The sequence below is a fragment of the Carica papaya genome, chromosome 6 (assembly GCF_054855325.1).
Source record: "Carica papaya isolate Zhongbai chromosome 6, ASM5485532v1, whole genome shotgun sequence".
Classification (NCBI taxonomy): Eukaryota; Viridiplantae; Streptophyta; class Magnoliopsida; order Brassicales; family Caricaceae; genus Carica; species Carica papaya.
The window spans coordinates 8,031,517-8,053,750 of record NC_142314.1 but is presented as its reverse complement, the minus strand read 5'-3'; the positions used below and the strand labels follow the sequence as shown (position 1 = coordinate 8,053,750).

Sequence of the window (22,234 nt, the reverse complement as noted above, 5' to 3'; positions counted from 1 at the left end):
TTGCTTAATAACTATTATTGTAGGCGAACTCTATCATGGACAGATGATTATTCCAATGTCCTCCGAAGTCTAGAACACAAACTCTAAGCATATCCTCCAGTGTACTAATTGTTCGTTCTGACTGTCAATCTGTTTGAGGGTGGAATGCGGCACTGGAGGACAATTTTATTCCCATTACTTGCTGAAAATTAGACCAAAACCGAAAGGTGAACCTGCAGTCTTTGTCGGATTCCACTGTCATTAGAACTCTATGTAGCCTGACTATTTCCCATATATAAATTAAAAAACTTGCTAGCTTGTTTAAGGGGTTGGTCATTTTGATGATCAGAAAATGAGAGGAGTTGGTGACCGATCAATAATTATCAAGATAACATCATATCTCGAGCGTGTCTTAAGCAACCTTGTTACAAAATTCATGATGATATATTCTCATTTTCACTCTAGGATTGGTAATGGCATAAGTAACCCGCCTGAGCGTTGATGTTTTGTCTTAACCTACTGACAAACAAGACACTTGGAAACGAAATCAATAATTTTCTTTTTCATCCTGCTCCACCAAAATCGAAGTTGCATAATTTAATATATCTTAGTACTTCTGAAATGCATTGTGAACTTTGAGTTCTAGGTTCGTGTCATAATATTCCCTTTTAGTTCACTGTCATTTAGGATACTATGTCCTAGAACCTGAGCAACCCATCAGCAGAGACTCGAAATTCTAGATTTACTCCTTATTTTGTATCCTTTCTGAGAGCTAGTATTGTGGAATCAGTCAATTTGGCTTCCTTTATTCTATGAATCAGTTCAGGTTAGACAGTTAGATAGGTCAGACATGTAACCATTTTCAAGTCTTACAATCATAGTCCTTGAGGAGCTGTATCCAATGCCTCTGACGCATGTTGAGATCCTTTTGAGTAAATATATGCTTCAAACTCTTATGGTCTGTATAAATATCACAAGTCTTCCCATATAAGTAGTGGCGCATCAGGTCTTCAACACGTGGATAATGGCGACAAGTTCTAAATCGTGGGTGGGGTAATTCTTTTCATGACTTTTCAACTGTCTAGACCCATAGGTTATGACATTTTTATACTGCATCAGAACACAGCCCAACCCCAAGTAGAAGACATCACTATATACTGTGTATCTACCTATTCTACTTGGTAGAGCCAAAACTGGTGTGGTAGTCAACCACTTCTTGAAATCTATAAAACTCTTTTTGCAATCCTCATTCCACTTAAACTTGACATTCTTCTTTGTAAGTCGGATCAAAAGAGCAACTAGATTAGAAAATCTTCCATAAACTTACGGTAATAACCTATCATTCCTAAAAAACTACGAATCTTCTTAATCAAAGTCAATTTCTCCCAACCAAGTACTGCCTTAACCTTCTCGAAATTCACTGACACCCCATCCTTTTATATTATGTGCCCTAGAAAAGTAGTATGCTCGAGTCAGAACCCACACTTGCTCAATTCTGCATCTAACTTCTTTTCTTTGATAACCTGTAAAACCTAAGTCCGGTGCTGAGCATGTTCTTCCCTATTATTTGAATATACCAGGATATCATCAATAAATACTATGATGAATTAATTCAGAAACTGCCTGAAAACCCTGTTCATCAAGTCCATAAAAATAACTAGCGTATTGGTTAACCCAAATGGCATGGCCAAGAACTCATAGTGTCCGTACCTGATTCTAAAGGCTATCTTGAGAATATCTTCTACCTTGATCTTTACCTAATGATAACCCAAACATAAGTCTATATTGGAGAAAATCTGAGCACCCTATAACTGATTGAAAAAATCATTGATTCTAGAGAGGGTATTTGTTCTTAATTGTGACTATGTTCAATCTCTTGTAGTCAATACACAATCTTAAGGACCCATCCATTTTCCTTACAAACGTGACTCCAGCACCTTAGGAGATACACTGTGTCAGATGCACCCGCTATCCTGCAATTCTTTAATCTATTTCATCAGTTCTTCCATCTCTATTCGACTCTGCGGTAAAGGACAACTGAGATGGGCTGGGTGTTGCGTTTAAGATCTATGGTAAATTAAATTTTCTTATCCATTAGCAGTTTGGGTAGTTCATTATGAAATATATTCAAAAATTTTCTGACCACAAGGATTTCTTGAATGCAAATTTCTTTCTTAGGTTCGTCATATATCACATCCGAATTGACTTCAGCATCCTGCTGGGTGATGGTGTAAGCTCTACCCTAGATGAGAGCTTTGGCTTTATTATGATTTTGTGGGTACTCTCTCGCATAATGTTGGACACTTCCACATATGTGATAGATATTGTTGAGGCGATAGTATGGTCAATCTCCATGATCCTTGCCACAGTGATGGCAAGTCCTACCACGTCATGTTGGTGGAGCCTGAGTAGAAGCTTGAATCATAGGCCTAGGTTTCTTGTTCTGTTGAGTCGGTGCAGTAGGTGCTGGCTTGCAGTGTGGAATCGGGATTCTGAAATTTTCCACTGCTGGAGGAAAAATGCGAAGGTTCCTCTTTATTAATTGTGCCCTGGCCAGAACTGCTGAGTAGGTGCTGAGCTCAAATACATACAGTTGTTGTCTGATCTCAAGATGGAGACCCCACTCAAACTTCCTTACCTTTCTGCCTTTATCTATCATACTCTCAGGAGAATATCGACCTAATTCTAGGAATTTTCTGCCATACTCAAACACTGTCATCTCACCTTGGATCAGGTGTACAAACTTTATTTTTTTTAAATGTCAAAGATACTCTTGGAGATACTCTGCATTGAAGGCTACCAGGAACTATTTCTAAGTGACTGGAATGAGCAGAGTGGCCTACTTCAGCTGCCACTAGTGACCTGCATCACCTACAAGCATGTAGGTGACAAGTACAACCTTTTGTTTGAGAACCACCCCAAGAGTTGCGAAAGCTTTCTCTATCTCGACTAACCAATATTCAACCTCTTTGAAAGAGAATGCCATTGTTAAGATAAATGAGTTTAGTCTCTCGTAACTCTCAATGTAGTATGGGTCCATCATGGGTAGAACTGGGTCCCGTTGAAAAGGGACTGAATTATGCTGGGGAGGGACCGGGTGACCCTTTAGCGACACCTGATTATATGATGGGGGCATCAGATTATACTGTAGCAGTACCAGATGATATAGTTGAGGAGTAAGACTATATTGGGGTGGCACTGGATCTTCTCGTTGTAAGGGTGGCTCATATTGTGATAGTGGAGAAGGTTCAGATAGCTCTTTCTTCTTTTTCTAGGCTTACTGGGCAGATATAAGTCTCTCCAACATCTCGAAAGGTCGATCAGTATCCTCTTGAAGCGACCCATCCCAAGCTGTTCGGTTTAGTGGAGGTCTTCCTCTCCTTATATCTTTGTACTTGCATTTCACAAGAAAGGGTTGAATATCGGATTGTATTTTAGTATTTTAAATCTCTATGTAAAGAATAATTCTAAGGAACATGGCTCTAATACCAACTGTAAAAGCCCAAAGCTTAAGGAAATGAAAATATTGAATTATATCAATTATAAGCGAAAGCAATTTAGAATTTAAGGTTTACATTCCTTAAAAAGGAAATCAGAATGCCCAATAGGGATACGAGAATATCATTTTATAAAAGTTCATAGTAACAGAACAAATAGTTAAAATAAAATAAAATAAAAATTCTATGACGTTAACCTCTGCTAGGCAATTCTGATGGGGTCCGGGAGGTAATCTTTATTTACAACTCTCCTGTTATTCAGGATTTAGATCTTGGTTTTCTTAATTTGAAATTTTTAAAATAGGAGAATAAGGTACACTACCCCAGTAAAAATATCACACTTAATACCGATATAAAAAATGAAAAGTTGGTAAAAATCATAAGACAACCAATGGAGTCATTTGTCTTTTTGAACTATATTTGTTATATATATAAAAACGTAAATTTCATACTTATCTTTATGAGTTTCCAAAATCGAACTACAAAAACAATAACATAAATACTATTTTAATTTCATATTTAAATGAACAATAACAATAAATTTACCTTCTTACTTGCTTATTAGTACGTTTAGGGGTCTATAGGGATATTCTCCTACATGTAAACCCAATATCCAATTTATTAATCAACCGACCGTCATTATACCTCGTCCGGTAATGAGTGCCAAACATGCCACTGTCTCAATACTCCATTCGGTATGAGAGTGAACTATACCTCCCAACCCCTTCCGGTATAAGATTTCTTGGTCCTGTTCGACTGAGATAATATTTACGGTAGAGTTTTCCTATGTTCCTGGTCCATCCACCCTTTCCCAGGGTACCTAATAAGCTGTTCATATATAGATTCACATCATCAACTGATCACCAATCGCATACCAAGATCTCATTTCATATTCATAGATCAATAAAATGACATTTAAGTAAAGAATACAAATTTATACTTTAACCATCAAGAAATGTAATTAGAGTATTTATTTCAAATTAGTCAACAGATAAAAATAACGGTTAGACAATCAATAAACGAGAAAACAATTAAAATTTACAATTTAAAGTACACGGTGTAACAATAAGTAATTTAGGCAGTATAAGTGAATAAATAGGCAACACAAATGAGTTAGGGCAGTTATATACTGATCAGTTCTGGTTCCACTAGTGACCTGTAATTAATTTTATGGTTTTTTTTTTTAAATTTTCACAAAACACAATGTTATCGATTATGAAGCTTTAATTTATCATAATGGGGAGAAAGATGAGAGATTCTTACCTTAAATCGATATTCGAAATATTGTACTTTTCACTACGCCTCCTGGTGGTCCTCGTGTTTCCTAGATTTTTTCTGTGGAAATTCAAAATATCTGCCACGTATCCAAAAATACTCAAAAAGGCTAAAATAGTTGTTTTTAAACTTTTATAGTCAATTTAGGGTTCCGGCATGGTGGCACTACCGTGTTCTGGTGCCAGATCTCCCGCCTACGGTGGCGATTCCTCTCGGTCAGGCTGTTTTCGGCTGGCTTAGGCTGGGTTTTGGCCAGTTTTGCATAGAAACATGCAAAAAACAAGTTAGGGGGCCTCTGTTGGTCGAAAAATGCGAAAACCAAAACCCTACCAATGAAAGAGTATCTAGGTGCAGCGGTTTCGTCGTTCCTCCTTCGTGGTCGGGGTTCTCCTTCGACTAACCTGCACATAAAAGAGACGAGGAACATAATGGTCAGAAAATCGAGAGAAACAAGAAACGGAAAGGGGCTCATTGGAAGAGGTTTTGGATTTCGACCGCGGCAGCTCGGCTGAGCTTCGCTCGTGTTTTTGGACTCACCCATTAGCCTTTCGACTCCAATATGGGTGTGGGTAGATTTAGAATCGAATTCCGTACGAGTAGGGGAAAAAAATACCTTTTGGGCATTGGCAGTGGCTCTGGTACAGCGGCAATGACAGTCAGTTTCTTTTTTGTCGCCCTTCTTCTTCTTCTCTAATGAGGACTGGTGCGGCTAAAGTTAGAGTTTCCTAGAACGCGAAGTTCAAATACCCTCTCCGAGTCAATTTGGGCCATCCGTGCAGGGACATGTGACCTTCTCCTGTCCTTTGGATCTCTCTTATTCGGAGAATAAATTTGGGCCACACGATCGGATTGAATATGACTGTTCAATCACGCCTGAAGAGAAAATACATCTAAGTCGTTCGTGTGCGCGAGATGCTATCTAGACCGTTGGATTCGCTAGTACGTGGATTGTTCACGTGGCCTCCCATGTGGAATTGATGTCAGTGTGTTCGCCACGCGACGCGTTTTGACTCGTCATTGTTGCTGACATGGCTATCCCACGTGATTGTATTTTTCTTTTTTACGATTTTATCCTCTATTTTAAATTTTTCTTTAAAAAACACTATACTCTTATTCACAATTTCACCTATTTTTTAAAAAAATTATTTTCAATTTCATCTCTAAATCTATTTTTCTCAAAATTTTCATAATTATTAAATAAAAAGACAAGTTAAATTACTTTAATGCACTATATTATTAATGTTAAATTTTTCTGAACTAAATTTTCAGATTCGGGTATTACATTAATAAATATATTTTTTATTTTTTATTAATATAAAATATAGTTATATTAATATTAATATGATAATAATTGAATTAGGTTTGGATTTAATAAAATTCGTTCTAAACCCACAAGACTGCCATTCCTAGTATATATTGACATTAACAAAACTTTGTAATAAGTTTGGAGCAAACTTAAAATCAAACCTGAATTTAATTTTGAAAAATAAAACGTATTTAACCAAAGAAACTGAATTCAAATTGAAATTATTTAGTTCTTATTTATTCTTATTATTTTCAATTTATTTTACAAATAATTATATTTTAATTATATAATAATATATTTTTAAAAAATTTTAAACAAAAGTTGGTAGTTACCATGTTAAACTAGGCTTTCATAGAGCTTATTGCGATCACTTTTACATAATTTGAACTAACTTGAATTTGAGTACATAAAAATTTAAGTTCATTTGAGTTTAATTCTATTTAAAAAAAAAAAAATCGAGGTCAAACTTTATATTTTAAAACAAGTTTGAATCTAAAATAAATGTAATAGAGTGTAAAGTCGAATTCAAGTTTAATATTATTTGAAAAGTCAAACTTTTAAGTTAATTCAACTTGTTAACATATTTCTTAAATATACTTAAACAACAGAGAGTTAGAAAGATATAAATTGATGCAAAAATCAAATCAAATAAAAAATAAAACAAAAACCAAAACTAAATTTGTCAAAAATCAAATAAAATCGAACCAAATTAAACAAACTCTATGCAGTCGAATTCCATTTCAAATAACTAAAAGAATTTATATCCTTAGTTATGATTACCCTAATACTTTCAAGAACTCGGTTGGTCTCTCAGAGTTAATTAATCACAGTTATAGCTTCTTTATTTCTTAAATATTGACACAACAAAAAGATCAAATATATATCTAAACAGTCATATTGTGATAAAGTCAAAATAGTACCCAACAAATGCTTACCTCTACCAGAAACCTCACAATATCACTTCTGGGTACGGCATTTGATGTTTGCCTCTGCTCTCCTCCATTTCTCCAGTTAAACAAACTTGCCCAATATCACTCCAAAAAACTGTAAGAGGCTAAGTAAAATGTGACAAAGCAACAATGCTTCAAGTTTGGTGTTTTCTTCTCAATATTAGTCCACCCCTTTTAACTGTCAACCAACCTGGGAGAGGAGAAGAGCTGTGGAATAGGAAACCAGCAAGTAGTATGTTTATCGAATGAACTACCAGGATTTGACATCAAAAATCTAAGAGCTGACAGAGAGAGGTAGTACCTCATTTTGTAAAATGGTTAAAAAATATCAAACAAGGTGTTAATTCTTACACGAGCCCTGATTTCAATTCAGGGAAGAAAATCTTAATCCAAATTAACTAAATAAACATGCTAATATGTATCCAAGTGCATAAACAATGAGCTCTAAGAAGTATTCACGGAAAGAACATTAATGTATCTCAATTGGACAAAAGCTCTGAAAGAGAGGAACTCAACTTGGGATTACAGCCTTTATTTCTATGCAGGGAGAGCAGGCCCAGCCTACTAAAATAGCACGCAAAATGAATAAGGTGGAGACAACCAATGAGGACGGGTAGCTGAGCTGGTTTCTTTCATCAATTTGTTGCATCTCGACTGTAGTACTGGTCGAGAGTCTTTGCTGGTATACGGTGAAGAAGTTCGCGAGGGAAGATGCGAAGCAGTGTCCATGCTAAATCAAGTGACTGGAAGATGTTCCGTGTGTCATAAGCTCCTTGGGTCACAAATTTCCTCTCAAATTTATCCAAAAACTCCAAGTACAGCTGTTCCGTTCAAGAAGAACCTCATCAATTATAAAAGAATAACTATGGACACAAATAGATACATAAGTATATACAGACTTGTTTTATACAGACAATTGGTATTTCTGAGTGTGAGTAAGAGAGATAACTAGAGAGAGATGGATAGAGAGAGAGAGAGAGAGAGAGAGAGAGAGAGAGAGAGAGAGAGAGAGACCAAGTCCTCAGAAGAGAGTGCTTCTTCCCCAACCACAGCTTTCATTGCCTGGACATCCTTGCCAATGGCATAATTTGCATACAACTGAAAAGGTTTAAAACTTAAGCTACATATTCAGCCTTCAAGTGAAACAAAAACAAATTTAAGCTACATAAATAATTAAGTGGCACCTGGTTGGACACATCAGCATGGTCCCTGCGAGTCATCCCTTCACCAATAGCACTCTGCAAGAATTTTACAGTATTTGCATTCAGAATTACTACAATTTACATGCTCACTTCTCCTCAACTGATTGGATGCAACTCATTAGAAAACCAAAACTCCAAGGAAATGAGCTACGTTCATACCTTCATCAGACGAGACAGAGAAGGTAGGACATTTATTGGTGGGTATATCTGCAAACTCAGATAGGCCAACATTCAGTTTCAGCATCAAATAAATTTCTGCAAGTTTCCATCTTTTTTTTAAACTGAGAAGCTCCACACGTTGAATCATTTTCATGCCAATTGCCAGGTTACTTGAAAGAGATGCAGATCAAACTTAAGCACCAGATGAATAGATTCCAATTCAACATTCAACCGATATTTCTTTTATATTAGTCTATAGTTATATGCATTTATGGAAGAAAATTATGGATAGGAACCTTAACTAATCAAAACGAAGCTGTTCAACAAAGCAATCAAGGACAGATGAGAAAAACTATAACTGGCAAATAAATGCATTGCTACAAGTCAACTTCCTTTGTCCATAACATGCCCTTACATCGCAATTCTATGACCAGCATTGCATACAATAGTCTATGTGGATAATAGATTGCTATGTACGCCATGAATCAGTTGTAGAGAGGTCAACTTCAAATCCATTCTATCATAAAAGCAGACAATTGACTTGTACATTCTATTAAGAGCCATTGGAAGCATTTACCTGTCTATTGTGGAGCTGCCTGTCAATATATATCTGCCCCTCTGTGATATATCCTGTAAGATCTGGAGTGGGATGTGTAATATCTGGCCAAACAAAGAGAAATAGTTCAGACACTGTAAAATCAACACATTGGTGAATGATGCAGAGCACTCAACATGGCTTTGAGCTGTATTACCATCGTTAGGCATGGTCAGAATTGGAATCTGTGTGATGGAACCTTTTCGTCCTTCAATTCGTCCGGCACGCTCATATATAGTAGCCAAATCAGTGTACATGTACCCTGGATATCCACGTCTTCCAGGTACTTCTTCTCGCGCGGCAGATACCTGCATGAAGTTTGGCATCATATATAGCCTTTACAAAGTATCTAATGAAGTATTCAGAAAAGAAGGCATAAAAACAACATCCTAGAACCCTTAGGTAGTTCTTCAAATATCTTCAATATCTAGGAAGAACTACAATCAACATAAGACAAACACTTTAGAGAGTTGCTGTTTGTATTATTTGATTTATCGCAACTGAAGAACAAGATATCTTGATCCTTTTTTCCACTCACAAATCAATGTTTTGGTCAAATCATCTTAATTAAATCCACTTCTGAAAGAGGAATATTGTTAAAGCTTCATCTGTAAGCATGTTATAAGGCACTCCTTAAAGGAGGCAGCAAAAACAATAAAACATAGATGTCAGTGATTACCTCACGAAGAGCATCAGCATAAGAACTCATATCTGTAAGTATAACAAGGACGTGCTTGCCACATTCATATGCTAAATATTCTGCTGTAGTAAGAGCAATACGAGGAGTGATAATACGTTCAATTGTAGGGTCATTTGCCTGTAAGATTGGCATAGACAAGTTTCAGGAACTTCATCACTTAAAAGTCAAGGGCAAATCCCTTTCAACATAAATTAAAGCTGTGCATCACAAAAGATTAACATTTTGAAGAAAATACATACTAGGTTGAGGAAAAGTGTCACTCTCTCCATTGATCCATTTTCCTCAAAATCACGTTTGAAAAACTGTGCAGTTTCCATATTTACACCCATGGCTGCAAATACAATGGCGAAATTGTCCTCTTCCTCATCCTGAAAATCTGGAGTATGTCAAATACTTACCTTGGCATGAAATTGGTGGTAGCATATCTATCACCGTGACAGATGGCACTAAATGATTTTCCATATTATAGATTTTTTTAACAGAAACCAATGAAGAGAATGTAGCAAACAACATGATGTAACACATTAACTAAGTATTGCATAGACCAAATTACTCGTAAAAAAACTCAAACAATAGGATATCAAGCTATTGTTAATTTTAAAGATCACAGATGTATTTTTACCAACAGACAAGTAAGACATAAGCATGAAAGATGATAAATATACTGATAAAAATAATAAGTTGTTTGAAAGAAGTGCAACCTAAACCAATAGTTGGGCTCCATTAGTAATTCCTCCAAAAAGAATTTAAATATACTAAAAACAAAATTTTCCGAGTACAAAGGAACTGAAGTAAATAGGTTATCTGGCTATTATTAATTTTAAAGACCGGAAATGTATTTGTGCTAACAGAAAAGTTGGACATAAGGACAAAAGATTATAAATATACTAATTCAAATTTGGTTCTATCACTAACTTGTCCAAAATTAATTCAAATGCACCAGATATAATATCTTCTAAGCATTAAAAATATATAAAAAGAAACCATGCAGTAAGCATATTGGATAGTTTGGAAGTTGATATTATTAATATATATCAGGAAATAAAAAGTACCTCAAGCAGATTCCCAGACTTCTCTAACCGTTTAACTAAACCAGCTTGGCGACAAATCTGAGCAGCAATCTCATTGTGGGGAAGACCAGCAGCTGAGAAAAGTGGGATCTTTTGTCCCCTAGCAATAGAATTCATTACATCAATAGTTGAAATCCCTGTCTGTATCATCTCTTCAGGGTAGGTTCTCTCACTAGGATTGATAGAACTCCCTGCAGAAAGTATGAAAAATAATCTAAAGCCCGTGTTACAAAAAGCATAAAACTGAATATTTTATTGATATTTAAAATATCATTTGCTCCACGAAAACACCAAATCTTTCATGAATAACAATTCATTCAAGAAAAGAATAACATCACTGACCAGAAATATCCAAGTACGCTTCAGGCAAAATTGGAGGACCATTATCAATGGGCTTCCCAGATCCATTGAAAATGCGACCAAGCATATCCAGTGAGACTGGGGTCTTCAAAACCTATAGAAGTGAAAATTTTAGGGGTTCAGATAAATGGCAAGAATCTTGGAAACATAATGAAACATGTATAATATATGAACAAAAGCAATGATGAGATAAACAATTTTTTTTCCCCTCGAGATTTAACTAAAGCAATGCTGCTCAAAAGCAATAACATTGAAAACTGAAAAAAGCACGTCAAATGGTATATGGTAAGGGATAAGAAGAAAGGATTTATACCTCTCCTGTAAATTGCACGGTTGTGTATTTGTTGTCAATTCCAGATGTCCCTTCAAAAACCTGGCCAACCAGATATCAAATGAACAAAGCATGCATCATTACCGTTAATAATACTCCAAACAATTAATGTCAAGAGTAGGCTATCATAATTTTCAAATAACGTAAACATAATATATTAACAGGAAGCGTTGTCTATTCCCAAAATAGGGGATAAAAGGCATATGGGACTACAATTAAAATACTAAAGTATATCAACCAATTTCTCATGAAACTACATGAGTATTTGAATTAGACTAAAGGAAGGCTTAAAATTATGAACTGAGAGAATATTTGAATAGCAATCACCTGAACAACAGCCTTCTCTCCATCGACTTCAAGGACTTGACCACGTCGAGTTGTTCCATCCCCTAAACGAATATTGACAATTTCTTGATATTTGGGTCCCTAATGTAGAATATCAGAAAAACACATGAATCATAAACATTTTTGAGAGGGATTGTCAAGATTAAGCATAAGATAACAATAGATATGGCATGTAGAAGGAGCAAAATATACCTTAACTTTATCAAGAATAACCAGAGGTCCTGCCACTCCAGAGACAGTTCTATACTCTGCAAGGTACCATGAAAACAAAAGAGCACAGACCCTCATCAATACTTCAAACAATGGTTACTCTCTTGCTTTAGGAAGAAAATTATCAATATCCATGTTGCTGAACTCAAACATCAATTCTCATCAGAGAAAAAAAGGTTTGTTCCTAAGTTCTGAAGAATGACATGAATTTCATCTGCACCAAATAAAATTAGAAACTACAATTAAGAGGCAAGTGCCACCTACAACTTACCCATGCCAATCTCCAGCGTTCCCTCTTCCATATCGAGATTGTTTTTGGCCACACCCATTCTCAAGCTTCATATACCAAGCAAACAAATAAGTGCATGGTGCATGTTTGAAAAACAAAATGCATTTTATTTCCCAGCATTCCGATCAGCAATAATCAGCCACTTAGCAGGAAAATATAATGCAACTAATCCAATATTGATAACTGAATTCAAGATTAAAAATTCTCATAAAACAATTCTCCCAATCAAACCCAAGACACTGAGAGTTGTGAAGCCCTAAACAATAGTAAACATAAATAGTCGCTAATTGGTGTTTAGAAGATTCAAGGACTGACACAGTTGTCAATTCTAATTAACTTCCACTAGACTAAATTCTGATTTAGACTCATTCTAAAAACTGGAATTCGCAGCTATCCTGCATATCTAACCCAAGAAGTTATGCCGTTATACTATAGGTGAACATCTTCCCAGCAACCAACCAGCATCAATGCATGAAAAAGGTCGCTTTCAGCTTCATTTCACTAAAAGCTACAATCAAACTGAAAATCTTCACTGCTAATGGAAAGGATCGAGAAAAAATTCAATAACAGACAAGAAGTCGATTATTAACAAATGTTGTAAGAGCCGAGATAATCGATTAACAGTCGGATCAAATGAGGTTGGGATTCGATTGGTGCAAATCGTAATTATAAAATTTAATCAAAGAAAGAAATTAAAATAAGTGAGAAAAAGATGAGAAATGGATTTGAAAAGGACCTCACCTGTTGATCTGAGGACTCAGGGAAGAAGCAGAAGCAGATACAGAGAGATGGGCTGAGGGAGGGAACAAAACGAGATCTAATCGTGAAACCTGAAAATGAAAAATAAATAATTTGAGATATCGATTGATGGTAATAACGGTAAATAACACCCGGACAGCAAGGAAACTTGTGCGTGCGGGATAACCGTGGAGTTAGATAGGTGAGGCTTGGATCTGCTGGGCGGTTCCGCACGAGAACAACGAACAACCAGAGATGACGTGGCTATTATGGACAGCTGGATTTTTTTTTGAGGTTGTATTAAAAAATTATAACTTTACTTTTAAATATGCTATTCTATGTATTCTTAAAATATTAAATAGTTAAAATTTTATTTTATTTATATATATATATATTGACTCTTAAATAGTTTAAGAGAAAAAAATTATTTTTAATAATAAATAAAAATTCTCCTTGTACTTAAATAGAAAAAAAAATCTGATAACTTTTGGAAACTATTAAATTTCAGATGATATTTTTCTTCCATTGTTTGGTATTGTCTGTACGTAGTTAAATCCTAAAATTATTACTTCAAATAAATTTAATGGAATCGTACACATATAATTATGAAAAGAAAATATGCAAACAAGAACATTATATTTTGATAAATTTTAATACAAAATAAAAGCTAAAAAGGGAAATTTGAAAAAATAAAAATAATCTATTAAATCCTCATCCACCTTAAGTCATCTTGAAAATCTTACACTAAATTGAAATACATTAAAATTAAATAAATATTTTAATTTTTTAAAAATATTTTTTATTTTAAAAATTAATAAAATACTGGAAAAAAAAACAAATTAACAATAAAAATAAAAAGAGTAAATCATCTTCTAATTCAAGAAATGACTCAAATATGGACTAGTTTTATATAATACGAATAAAAAATATTAATTCGATCCAATCAGACCGAATATATTCGTAATAATTAAATTTAAATTTTTATTTATTTTTATTTTTAAAAACACCTATCCAAAATTTGAATTTAAAAAAAAATAATATTAACTACAATTATTTTCTAAAATTTTTCGGTATCAAAGGAGATATTAAGAACCAAAATAAAGATTGTATCTTTTATTTTTTATTTACATTTATAGTTACTAGAAAAATGGTAGAAGAGTACAAATAACACAATCCAAAATTTCATTGGAGAAAAAAATCAGAGAGGGGAATCTGGGTTTTGATGTCATTAAAGCGTCTGTTGAGGATGCGAAGAGCTTGGATATGAGGCTCATCTTCCTCCACTGGTATTATCTTAGCAAGATTGCCTTCTTCAAGGTAGTCAACCACACGGTTTGCTGCTTCGAGTCCACTAACATAAGATTTTTCCTGTTTAATCACAAAATATATACAAAGACTTTACGTTCAATTGAAAACATGACCCAGCTTAAACAAGGTAAACAACAGATTCGAACATGACCTGTGACCATGAACCATGCCGAGTTACAATCCAGTCTCCAGCAACCAACAAATTTGGGAAACTAGTTGATCCTCGCAGCATGTACTTGTATGAACCTTTGATAAAGAAGGAATGTCAAAAAGAACATAACTTTTACCGCTCATAACTCAAAGTAGTAGCAAGAATTCTCATTTTGATAACTTATTTCATTAGTATTCAGCTATTACTCTCCGGTTGGTGCTTTCAGAGTACATTCGAATGTTTTGGATAACAGGTTTTCTATTAACTTAACTTTCAAGAAATGAATGTTAAAAGGTTTTGCTTTATGAACATTTTCAGCCTACTAAATTTACATGCATATGATTAATGGAAAACTGTTAAATATAAGCTACCTGGAAAGAAATGAGTCAATGAACTGGGAAATCTTTCAATTTCCTGGTCAATCACAGTAGCAGTTTGGAAGTTGTCGATGCATTTTGAGAGGTAAGACATTACTTTTGCAATTATACGCTCATCGGTCATAGGCAACAATTCATTTGCATGATACTGCATACAAGGACATCATCAGAAAGAACATGATAGAGATATTAAACGCAATCAAAGTTCCTCCTTTTAGATTGTTAAAAACAAGAAAAGCATAATACTTACAAAATCAATTTGCAGAACTGTTACTGGGCTGTCCTTGTGTTTATCATGAATAGCATTCAAGTCGAAGAAAGTCCATGCATATGAATTACCAAATCCAGAGCAAATATTGCTTGGATTTGGTATGGCAACCTGGTTAATATGTATACAATACATATGGATTTCATCAATCAATCAGCTCATCAATCAAGCATTTTTAAGTGGTGCAGAATTGTATCATGTAACACTCTAGGCTGGTAAGAAAGAAGAGGACTGATGTTATGGTCTCTTTAGAGTTTAGAGTTTTTGAATCAATCTCCATTAACAAGAAGAACAAAGTAAATGACCAAGCATAAATTTTTATTTTCTGCGAGCACCTTTTTGTCAAGCTTCAGCTTTACAGTGAGCATGTCAATGCCAGCCAAGTTGAGAACCTTAAGGAACTCCTCCTTTTCATGTAGTGCTGCACTAAACAGGACTCAACTGCCAGTTAAATAGGATAAAGAAGAAAGTTGAGTACAGCACTAGATGCAATTGAATCCTCAGACATAAAATTTAGTTTTGCCTAAAACCCATAGACCAGAAAGCTATTTCATACATGATAGAAATTACTATCGGAGTGTTCTGGTTTGATAAGCGATAAGGATGTTTGTTATTTTACTTTTTAGCTCTCTAAGTTAAAGTGGAATTTACCAGTCCCTTCTAATTGAAAATTAGCATTTATAGGTCATGAAATTCTGCAGAAGCTAAAGGCTCAACTCAACTGAATAACTTATTTCAAATATAATCTACACAAGTTGGAAAGTGAAATGAAATGTGGAAGAACGCACCTATTCTTGATAATTTCCTGAGCTGTCGAGACTCCAACAGCCAATACAACAGCATCAACATCGTAAGTCTCATTGCCACAAACTACCTCCGTGATGCAACCTGTTTCTTCATTGACGATGAAATCTGTCACACTTCTTTGTTCCAGGAAGTTACAACCTTTAACCTTCATGAAGTCCATCCATGGCTCAAAGATTTTTTCTCTAATTGTCCCACGACACAAAAGCAGATCGAAATCTTTCTATATAAATCCATTCAAAGGAAATTTGTAGATTAAAAAAGTACAAAAATACTGTGAATGCACAGAGCGAACTGTGTCTGAATATTTTTACTCTGATGAGAATGAAATGAGAGCAAACAAAAAGCACAATTATTTTGCAATAACAGAAGCTTTTAGTTGACCTGGTGAGCAAGGACAAAATAGTACAGCAGTCCTAATGTTGCAGCAGCGCTACATTGTTCTGGTGAAGCAAACAATCCAACTTGAAGGAGAGGCTGAAAAACATCCTGGTAAAGTCTCTCGGAGCAGCCAAACTGTTTCAATAGCTCCCTTGCAGTACCTACCGATTGCACCTCAGAATAAGAAGCTTGAATACTTTATCTTTGATTTCTTGGAACAGGTTATAAATAATGATTTTACACTGCAATTTAGCAAATGAGATCAGGATTTTTACTTGAATCATATTTTCTCCAGGCTGGGTCAGTGTTATCAAAATCGACCACTGCAACAGAAGTCCAGAAGAGTTAGAAGTTGAAATTACAAGAAGCAATATGAAGTATTATTGGGGATTGAGCTGGGTTAAACTTGAACAACAACTTATCAAGATTTCAGGTTACAAAGCAAACATTAGACTATTAGTAATATATAACGAATTCACACGACAAATTTAAGTTGAAAACTTATACTTTGGAAAGGGACATCTAAGGGGTCAATGGTCACAAGCAAGGTTTAGAATGATTTTAAAAATGCATTTTTGATAATATGAATTGCTGTAAGATAAAAAATGGAGTTGTGCACTATGACAAAAGAACCAACTTTGGTCTTCTGGAAAAACTTTCAGCATCTTTTCTAAGTTAAAAAATGGAGGTGTTTTCTATAACAGTCCAGATGTTAGTGAGGTAGACGAAAAAAGATTCAACTTGGTTTTCTGGAAAAATTTTAGCATCTACTGCTTGTCATTGCTTAAGAAACTATAGCTCTAGAAAGATGAATTGTTAGTGACACTTGCCTGCAGCCATTAGAGGAAGTGATGTCAATCGATCCACCAATGGGACCCGAGCAAACTGCAGATTGGAGGATAAAATTAATGTACATCAAGCTCAATAAAGGCATCGTTTAGATTAACAAAAACATCAAAAAGGCAATACTTGAGTGTAGAAAAAGGTTCCCAAAGGAGTTGGCAATTGAGGAAGATCTTGGAAAACTGGAAATTGAATCTGCAAACCCACTGACAGTAGCATGATCAAAATAATGCGCAGGTTTTGCTTGAATAACAAGATACAGAAAACAATCTCTTTAAGCTAAGCCAATCAACATTAACTACCTCCTGTCCTTCAGCTGAATACTGGGCAGATTTTGTCCAATTGGTGAAGGGCTTGATTCCCAACTCATCAACGAGAGAAAATATATTCTTATAGGGATACCAGAAACCTAGATGCATAAAATTCAGAAGAAGAAATTAAGCCAACTTTTGGTGCCTCTGACAAAAAATCCAACAAACGCATTCGGACTCTATATGGATTGGCCATGCTATTATTACCAAAGGTAAGAGATATTCGTGTCAATAAAGTTCCAATCTTCATCTAACTTTTAATGTCAATAAAGTTCCAATCTTTAGCTGAACCAATTGTCACTCGAATACAATCATCTTTTTCTTATGAAAAAAAAAAAATGATCAGTCAACCTTAAAGGAGGATTGTCTGATTACCTTGAATACCCAGATCATCTGGTCTACCAAAAGCAGTTCCACCATCAAGGACTGTGATATCAAAACCCTGAAACAATACGTGAAGTAACATCAGGCATCCATATATATTGTATATGGTGAAGAGAAAGAGAGGGAGAGAAAGAGAGGACCTGATTAGAAAGGTGATGAGCAGCACCAAGGCCAGACCAGCCAGAGCCAACTATGAGAACCTTCTTTCTCTTCTCAATCGTTTTGTTAGTTTCTCCATTGACAGGGCTCTGAAGGGCATTAATTCTGTAGCAGAAGCTTGAGCCGTGTCTTTTTGAAAGACGAGGTGGTTGTAATGGTGGAGTTGTGGGTGTTACTCTCCAACATGTCAACATGTTCTTCTTTCCCTCCCTTTTGATCTTCTTTTTTGCTAATTAAAATCTCTCTGCAGTTTGATTTGCCCTTACATAAATTGGTTGGCTTGATTTGAGTGGCAATCTGCAAGAGAGATGTGTCTTGTTTCCAAACCACAAATAGAAAGAACATTACTGTATGTTTAGAAAAGCTACAAAATTCAAAATATATTTTTGGGTTAGATACCAAATTAAAATTTTACTTACATCCCTTCATTATCAAACATTCTTTTATAATTTAAAAATCTTTGATTCCAAAAATTCAAACTCAATTGCTTTAGTCTTTTTCAACATTTTGATATCAAAATGTTATTCTAGGTTCTTTTTTTATTGATTTGATCAAATTGATTAGATTTGAGTTTAAAACATAAAAAATTAATCGAATCAAATTCGATATGACATATATAATATTATGTATTTTAATATATATTATTTTATATATTAAAATATGTTTTAATATCATCATTTGGGGGGAGGTGTTCTTATATAAATGATGCATGAGAATGTTGTTTTTGTCCATGAAAGATATTCTTCATCCAACTGTAGCCTGAAATTGAAGAAACAGAAGATTATGGAGCTCAAACTGCTAAATCAATTATCAACAAAATGACAACACAAACAAAACGACACAAAAGTAAAGGACTTCAAAATTTTAAAATATCACACAAAACCAAAATGTCTATTCCCAAAATTTATTTAATCCACTTAAAAAAGTAATATTTAAATGAAATAGTCAAAATAAGTATGATGATCAGAAATTCATGGTCAGTTAATCAAACGGCAGGAAAGGAAAGATCAGCAACACCACATCCACACCCAACTATTTCCTCAAAATAAGATCTTTCTTCTAACCGTTTCTTACTCATTCTCTGTCTCTTGTTCAGTGAAAAACACACGACAACTCTAGGAAAAACGAACCAAAGCCTCACATTCGTCACCGAAAAATGGCAGCTGCCACTCTCTCCGTCCGGCCCAATAGGCTTAGTCCCGGTTCGCCGATCCCTCGACCGCCGGTTCGTCACCCCAGTCCGGTCCAGCCAACAATAATGATGCCGGCAAACCCCGCCGCAAAAAGGACCGAGCCCTGGAGAGCCGTGAGTACGCCCTCCCGACGCTCTCTCGCCGGCAGCGTGACTAGGGCCGGGTCCCGAGCAGACGACTCTGCGCCCTTCGAGATGTCGGTGGAGAACGCGCTCAAGCTCCTCGGAGTCTCGGATGGCGCTTCCTTCGATGACATACTCCGCGCAAAGAACGCAATTGTCGCTTCCTGTAAGGATGATCAGGATATGATTGTGCAGGTGATTTCATTGATTACGTCGATAGAGAATTATGCCTTTCATTTCTTTATCCTTTTTCATGTGCTTTCTTTTTTTGGCTGGAAATTCTTGAGCTAGCAAATATTTGAAGTTTCCTTTTTGGGAGGGTTCTTCTTGTAATTGCAGTTTCTTTTTTAGTCGGAGGTCTTAAAGCCTGTTGATTTTGAGGTTTTGGCAGTAAAAATGCCAGATTTTGCTTCTGGCTATCTACTTAACTCAGTTAAATAACTGATTTTTGTTTAATTTTGACACTTTGTCTGTTCTCATTTAATTATTTCTCTCGCTGTTAGTGAGAGTTCCGTCCTCTATTTTTCTTACTGTTAATTCCTTTGCTGTACTTTTGTGGTCGAGTTATAAATTATTTTACTTACATGGATTTTGAGTGTACATAAGTTGGGCTTTGCTACGAATTCTTTCACTGTTTCCTTGGTTACCTTGTTTTGGCAATTGGCGGTGCAAATCTGAATGTTGGTTATGTTTTTTTTTTTAATTTTGCTTGCGCTAAGAAGCAAAAGATTTCTAATGAAGCCGCTAAAAAGGCCAGGTTTCTTTTGGTTTGACCCTTCGAAATTCTGCGAGTGGAAATTGGTAGGCTCTATATGACGCATTCTTCTTGGCAATGTGAACTCTGGAATGTCTCATTTCCTTAATCTTTTTTGCTCCTTTTGTTGAGTGTTTTATGTGCCCTTTGCCCTGCCTGCCCATTGTTTAAGTTTTGGCCACAGACTTCTTTTTCATTTTAAATTTAGAACTCATTCTGTACTCTGTAGTTATGAACATACTACAGACCCACAGTTCAGTGTTCTGTAACATGCTGAAAAATTGTTCAAATTTCTTGTTTTAATGAAGGGTATTGATAGCCTCCCATCAATACTTCATCTTTGAAGTAAACTTTTGCTATGTTTTAGGTGGTTTACCTGTATGAGTTGCCCTTAGGTCAAAAGATTCAGCAGTCCTGGGGTGGTTTTCCATGGTTGAGATTGAATTGTGTGGTTTAACCTGTGAAAAAGTTACTACTATTAGACTAATAAATTTTTGAGTATTTCTCTTCTTCTTATCTTTATTTTGGTTAATGTTTAGGTTGAAGCTGCATATGATATGTTGCTTATGCGGAGTTTAACCCAGCGCCGGGCTGGCAAAGTTGTGAGTAGCAACATTCGCTATGCAGATGTTAAACCTATGACTGCTTCTGGGACGACATCAATGCCTCAGTGGATGCGGACAACTTTCAAAAATTCACCTATTTCAATTGAAACTCCATCAACTGGTGATCTGGGAATGCAAGCAGGTGCATATGGAGCAATGATGGTTTTGACATATGTCAATGGAGCTGCATCTCCTGGGGCAGCTTATGGCGGGGCTGATGTTCCTGGATTGATCTTAGCAAGTAGTTTTGGAGCTTCTTTGTACTTCATGACCAAAAAGAATGTGAAGCTAGGTAATCAGCTTTCTATGCATATAAATGCTTCTCTAAATTAGAAGATTTGTCAGAAGAAAAGGAAATATTATAACTTTGCCTAGGCAGCTGTCATTTTTCTAACCTCTCATATTAGGTCAGGGTTCATTCTTGAATCTCTTAAGTTGCTGATGAAGTGAAAATTCAAAATCTTTTTAAGAAAGAAAAAAATCAACACATTATGGAAATCCATGCAGCTTGAGCCTTCCTAGAGGATAACTTTGTTTCTGGCCATCTTACTTGTTTGTCGATTTTTATCTAGTAAAGGGAAGGATTCAGGAAAGACAATTTGTCTCCTCTTTGCAAAGATTCATGTGATAGATAACATTTTTGCAAAGATAGTACTGGACAGGGAGTCTTATAGATTTTCAATTTCTTTTGAAGGGCAGTTGCATCTGAAGTGATTGGCTAACCCATATTTGCAGGGAAAGCTACTGTAATAAGCATAGGTGGGCTTGTGGCTGGCGCTGTTGTGGGATCAGCCGTTGAGAGCTGGTTGCAAGTGGACATTGTTCCATTTCTAGGCATACACTCTCCTACTACCGTGGTTAGCGAATTTATACTCTTCTCCCAATTCTTGGTCTCGCTATACCTAAGATAGGTTAAAAGGTATTTCTGATTATAATTTGAATAGTAACCTGTAATTATTCATTTGCATGATCATAACCCAGCTTTTTAGGATGTGTATCATGGCATTGTACAAAACTATAAATAGAATGTAGTGCCACTTGACTTCTTTAAGAATTATCTAAGGACTTAATTGACCGTCTACTTCTTTTCTGATTAGATGGACTCCAATTGTAATTTCCTTCTAGTTTGCTTAACATTTTCGTCTGTCTTAATATCTAGGACTTGTGAAATTGTGGATTGTTGAGCAGCTCGAGCTTCAATTATATTGCTGAGAACTGCCCTTCTCTTATATCCCAATCTTTTGAATTGAGCTTGCCTTGTGTTCGGCCTTTTCTTAATGTGTACTTGCATGTTCAGTATATTAGGAAGTCTGAGGGGAGTCCATTGTATTCTTAAATTGGGATTCACAATTGATGTAGATAATTAGTAAAACATAAACTTTTAGTTGCCAAAAAAAGTCTTTATTATTAAGGTGCTGCTCACTAGTCACATACGCCTGCTGATCTCCGTACTCCAAACTTCATCGCATTATAATATTGTTAAATTTTGAAGCCTTGGTGGGAAGAGGGATGAATCTGATGTTCTATTTTGAGATTGATTATTGTGAATTGCTGTAGCTTTTCTTCTA

At 35.4% G+C, this 22,234-nt stretch overlaps 3 protein-coding genes across 6 annotated transcripts; 1 reads left to right on the top strand and 2 right to left on the bottom strand.

Annotated features, from left to right (window-relative positions):
• Nucleotides 1-7,289: 7,289 nt before the first annotated feature.
• Nucleotides 7,290-13,289, bottom strand: LOC110818953 (V-type proton ATPase subunit B 2). The gene is made up of 16 exons (XM_022048004.2): nucleotides 13,194-13,289; nucleotides 13,010-13,098; nucleotides 12,251-12,315; nucleotides 11,962-12,017; nucleotides 11,752-11,850; nucleotides 11,407-11,466; nucleotides 11,076-11,187; nucleotides 10,716-10,924; nucleotides 9,903-10,031; nucleotides 9,643-9,780; nucleotides 9,121-9,271; nucleotides 8,946-9,028; nucleotides 8,369-8,416; nucleotides 8,192-8,245; nucleotides 8,022-8,105; nucleotides 7,290-7,828 (listed from the first exon to the last, which is right to left on the bottom strand). The coding sequence occupies exons 3-16, from the start codon at nucleotides 12,306-12,308 to the stop codon at nucleotides 7,643-7,645; spliced, it is 1,467 nt and encodes a 488-aa protein (XP_021903696.1). The 5' UTR covers nucleotides 12,309-12,315; nucleotides 13,010-13,098; nucleotides 13,194-13,289; the 3' UTR covers nucleotides 7,290-7,642.
• Nucleotides 13,290-14,091: 802 nt separating this feature from the next.
• On the bottom strand, nucleotides 14,092-18,432 carry LOC110818979 (uncharacterized). The gene is made up of 13 exons (XM_022048044.2): nucleotides 17,974-18,432; nucleotides 17,825-17,891; nucleotides 17,441-17,547; nucleotides 17,265-17,333; nucleotides 17,126-17,180; nucleotides 16,571-16,618; nucleotides 16,299-16,456; nucleotides 15,899-16,137; nucleotides 15,446-15,536; nucleotides 15,093-15,221; nucleotides 14,837-14,990; nucleotides 14,466-14,560; nucleotides 14,092-14,374 (listed from the first exon to the last, which is right to left on the bottom strand). The coding sequence occupies exons 1-13, from the start codon at nucleotides 18,184-18,186 to the stop codon at nucleotides 14,189-14,191; spliced, it is 1,611 nt and encodes a 536-aa protein (XP_021903736.1). The 5' UTR covers nucleotides 18,187-18,432; the 3' UTR covers nucleotides 14,092-14,188.
• Nucleotides 18,433-19,044: 612 nt separating this feature from the next.
• LOC110818969 (chaperone (DUF3353)) lies at nucleotides 19,045-22,234 on the top strand. Of its 4 annotated transcripts, none has more exons than XM_022048028.2 (4): nucleotides 19,050-19,502; nucleotides 20,601-20,958; nucleotides 21,402-21,523; nucleotides 21,826-22,234. In XM_022048028.2, exons 1-4 carry the CDS (start codon nucleotides 19,149-19,151, stop codon nucleotides 21,832-21,834), a joined length of 843 nt encoding a protein of 280 aa, XP_021903720.1. In that variant the 5' UTR covers nucleotides 19,050-19,148; the 3' UTR covers nucleotides 21,835-22,234. The 4 variants fall into 4 exon arrangements, with proteins under 4 accessions (XP_088078243.1, XP_021903722.1, XP_021903720.1 ...); XM_022048027.2 differs by having other exon boundaries at nucleotides 19,051-19,502; nucleotides 21,402-21,585; XM_088222117.1 differs by lacking the exon at nucleotides 21,826-22,234 and having other exon boundaries at nucleotides 19,045-19,502; nucleotides 21,366-21,505.

Coding starts and splice junctions, on each gene's coding strand:
- LOC110818953 (XM_022048004.2), bottom strand. CDS start 12,308: ATGGGTGTGGCCAAAAACAATCTCGATATGGAAGAGGGAACGCTGGAG. Junction 10,925..11,075: donor AGCGTACTTGGATATTTCTG/GTCAGTGATGTT, acceptor TACTTTCTGCAG/GGAGTTCTATCAATCCTAGT. Junction 8,417..8,945: donor GGCAGCTCCACAATAGACAG/GTAAATGCTTCC, acceptor CTGAGTTTGCAG/ATATACCCACCAATAAATGT.
- LOC110818979 (XM_022048044.2), bottom strand. CDS start 18,186: ATGTTGACATGTTGGAGAGTAACACCCACAACTCCACCATTACAACCA. Junction 17,334..17,440: donor ATTCAGCTGAAGGACAGGAG/GTAGTTAATGTT, acceptor GTGGGTTTGCAG/ATTCAATTTCCAGTTTTCCA. Junction 17,181..17,264: donor GAACCTTTTTCTACACTCAA/GTATTGCCTTTT, acceptor TCCAATCTGCAG/TTTGCTCGGGTCCCATTGGT.
- LOC110818969 (XM_022048027.2), top strand. CDS start 19,149: ATGGCAGCTGCCACTCTCTCCGTCCGGCCCAATAGGCTTAGTCCCGGT. Junction 19,503..20,600: donor ATCAGGATATGATTGTGCAG/GTGATTTCATTG, acceptor GTTAATGTTTAG/GTTGAAGCTGCATATGATAT. Junction 20,959..21,401: donor CAAAAAGAATGTGAAGCTAG/GTAATCAGCTTT, acceptor CCATATTTGCAG/GGAAAGCTACTGTAATAAGC.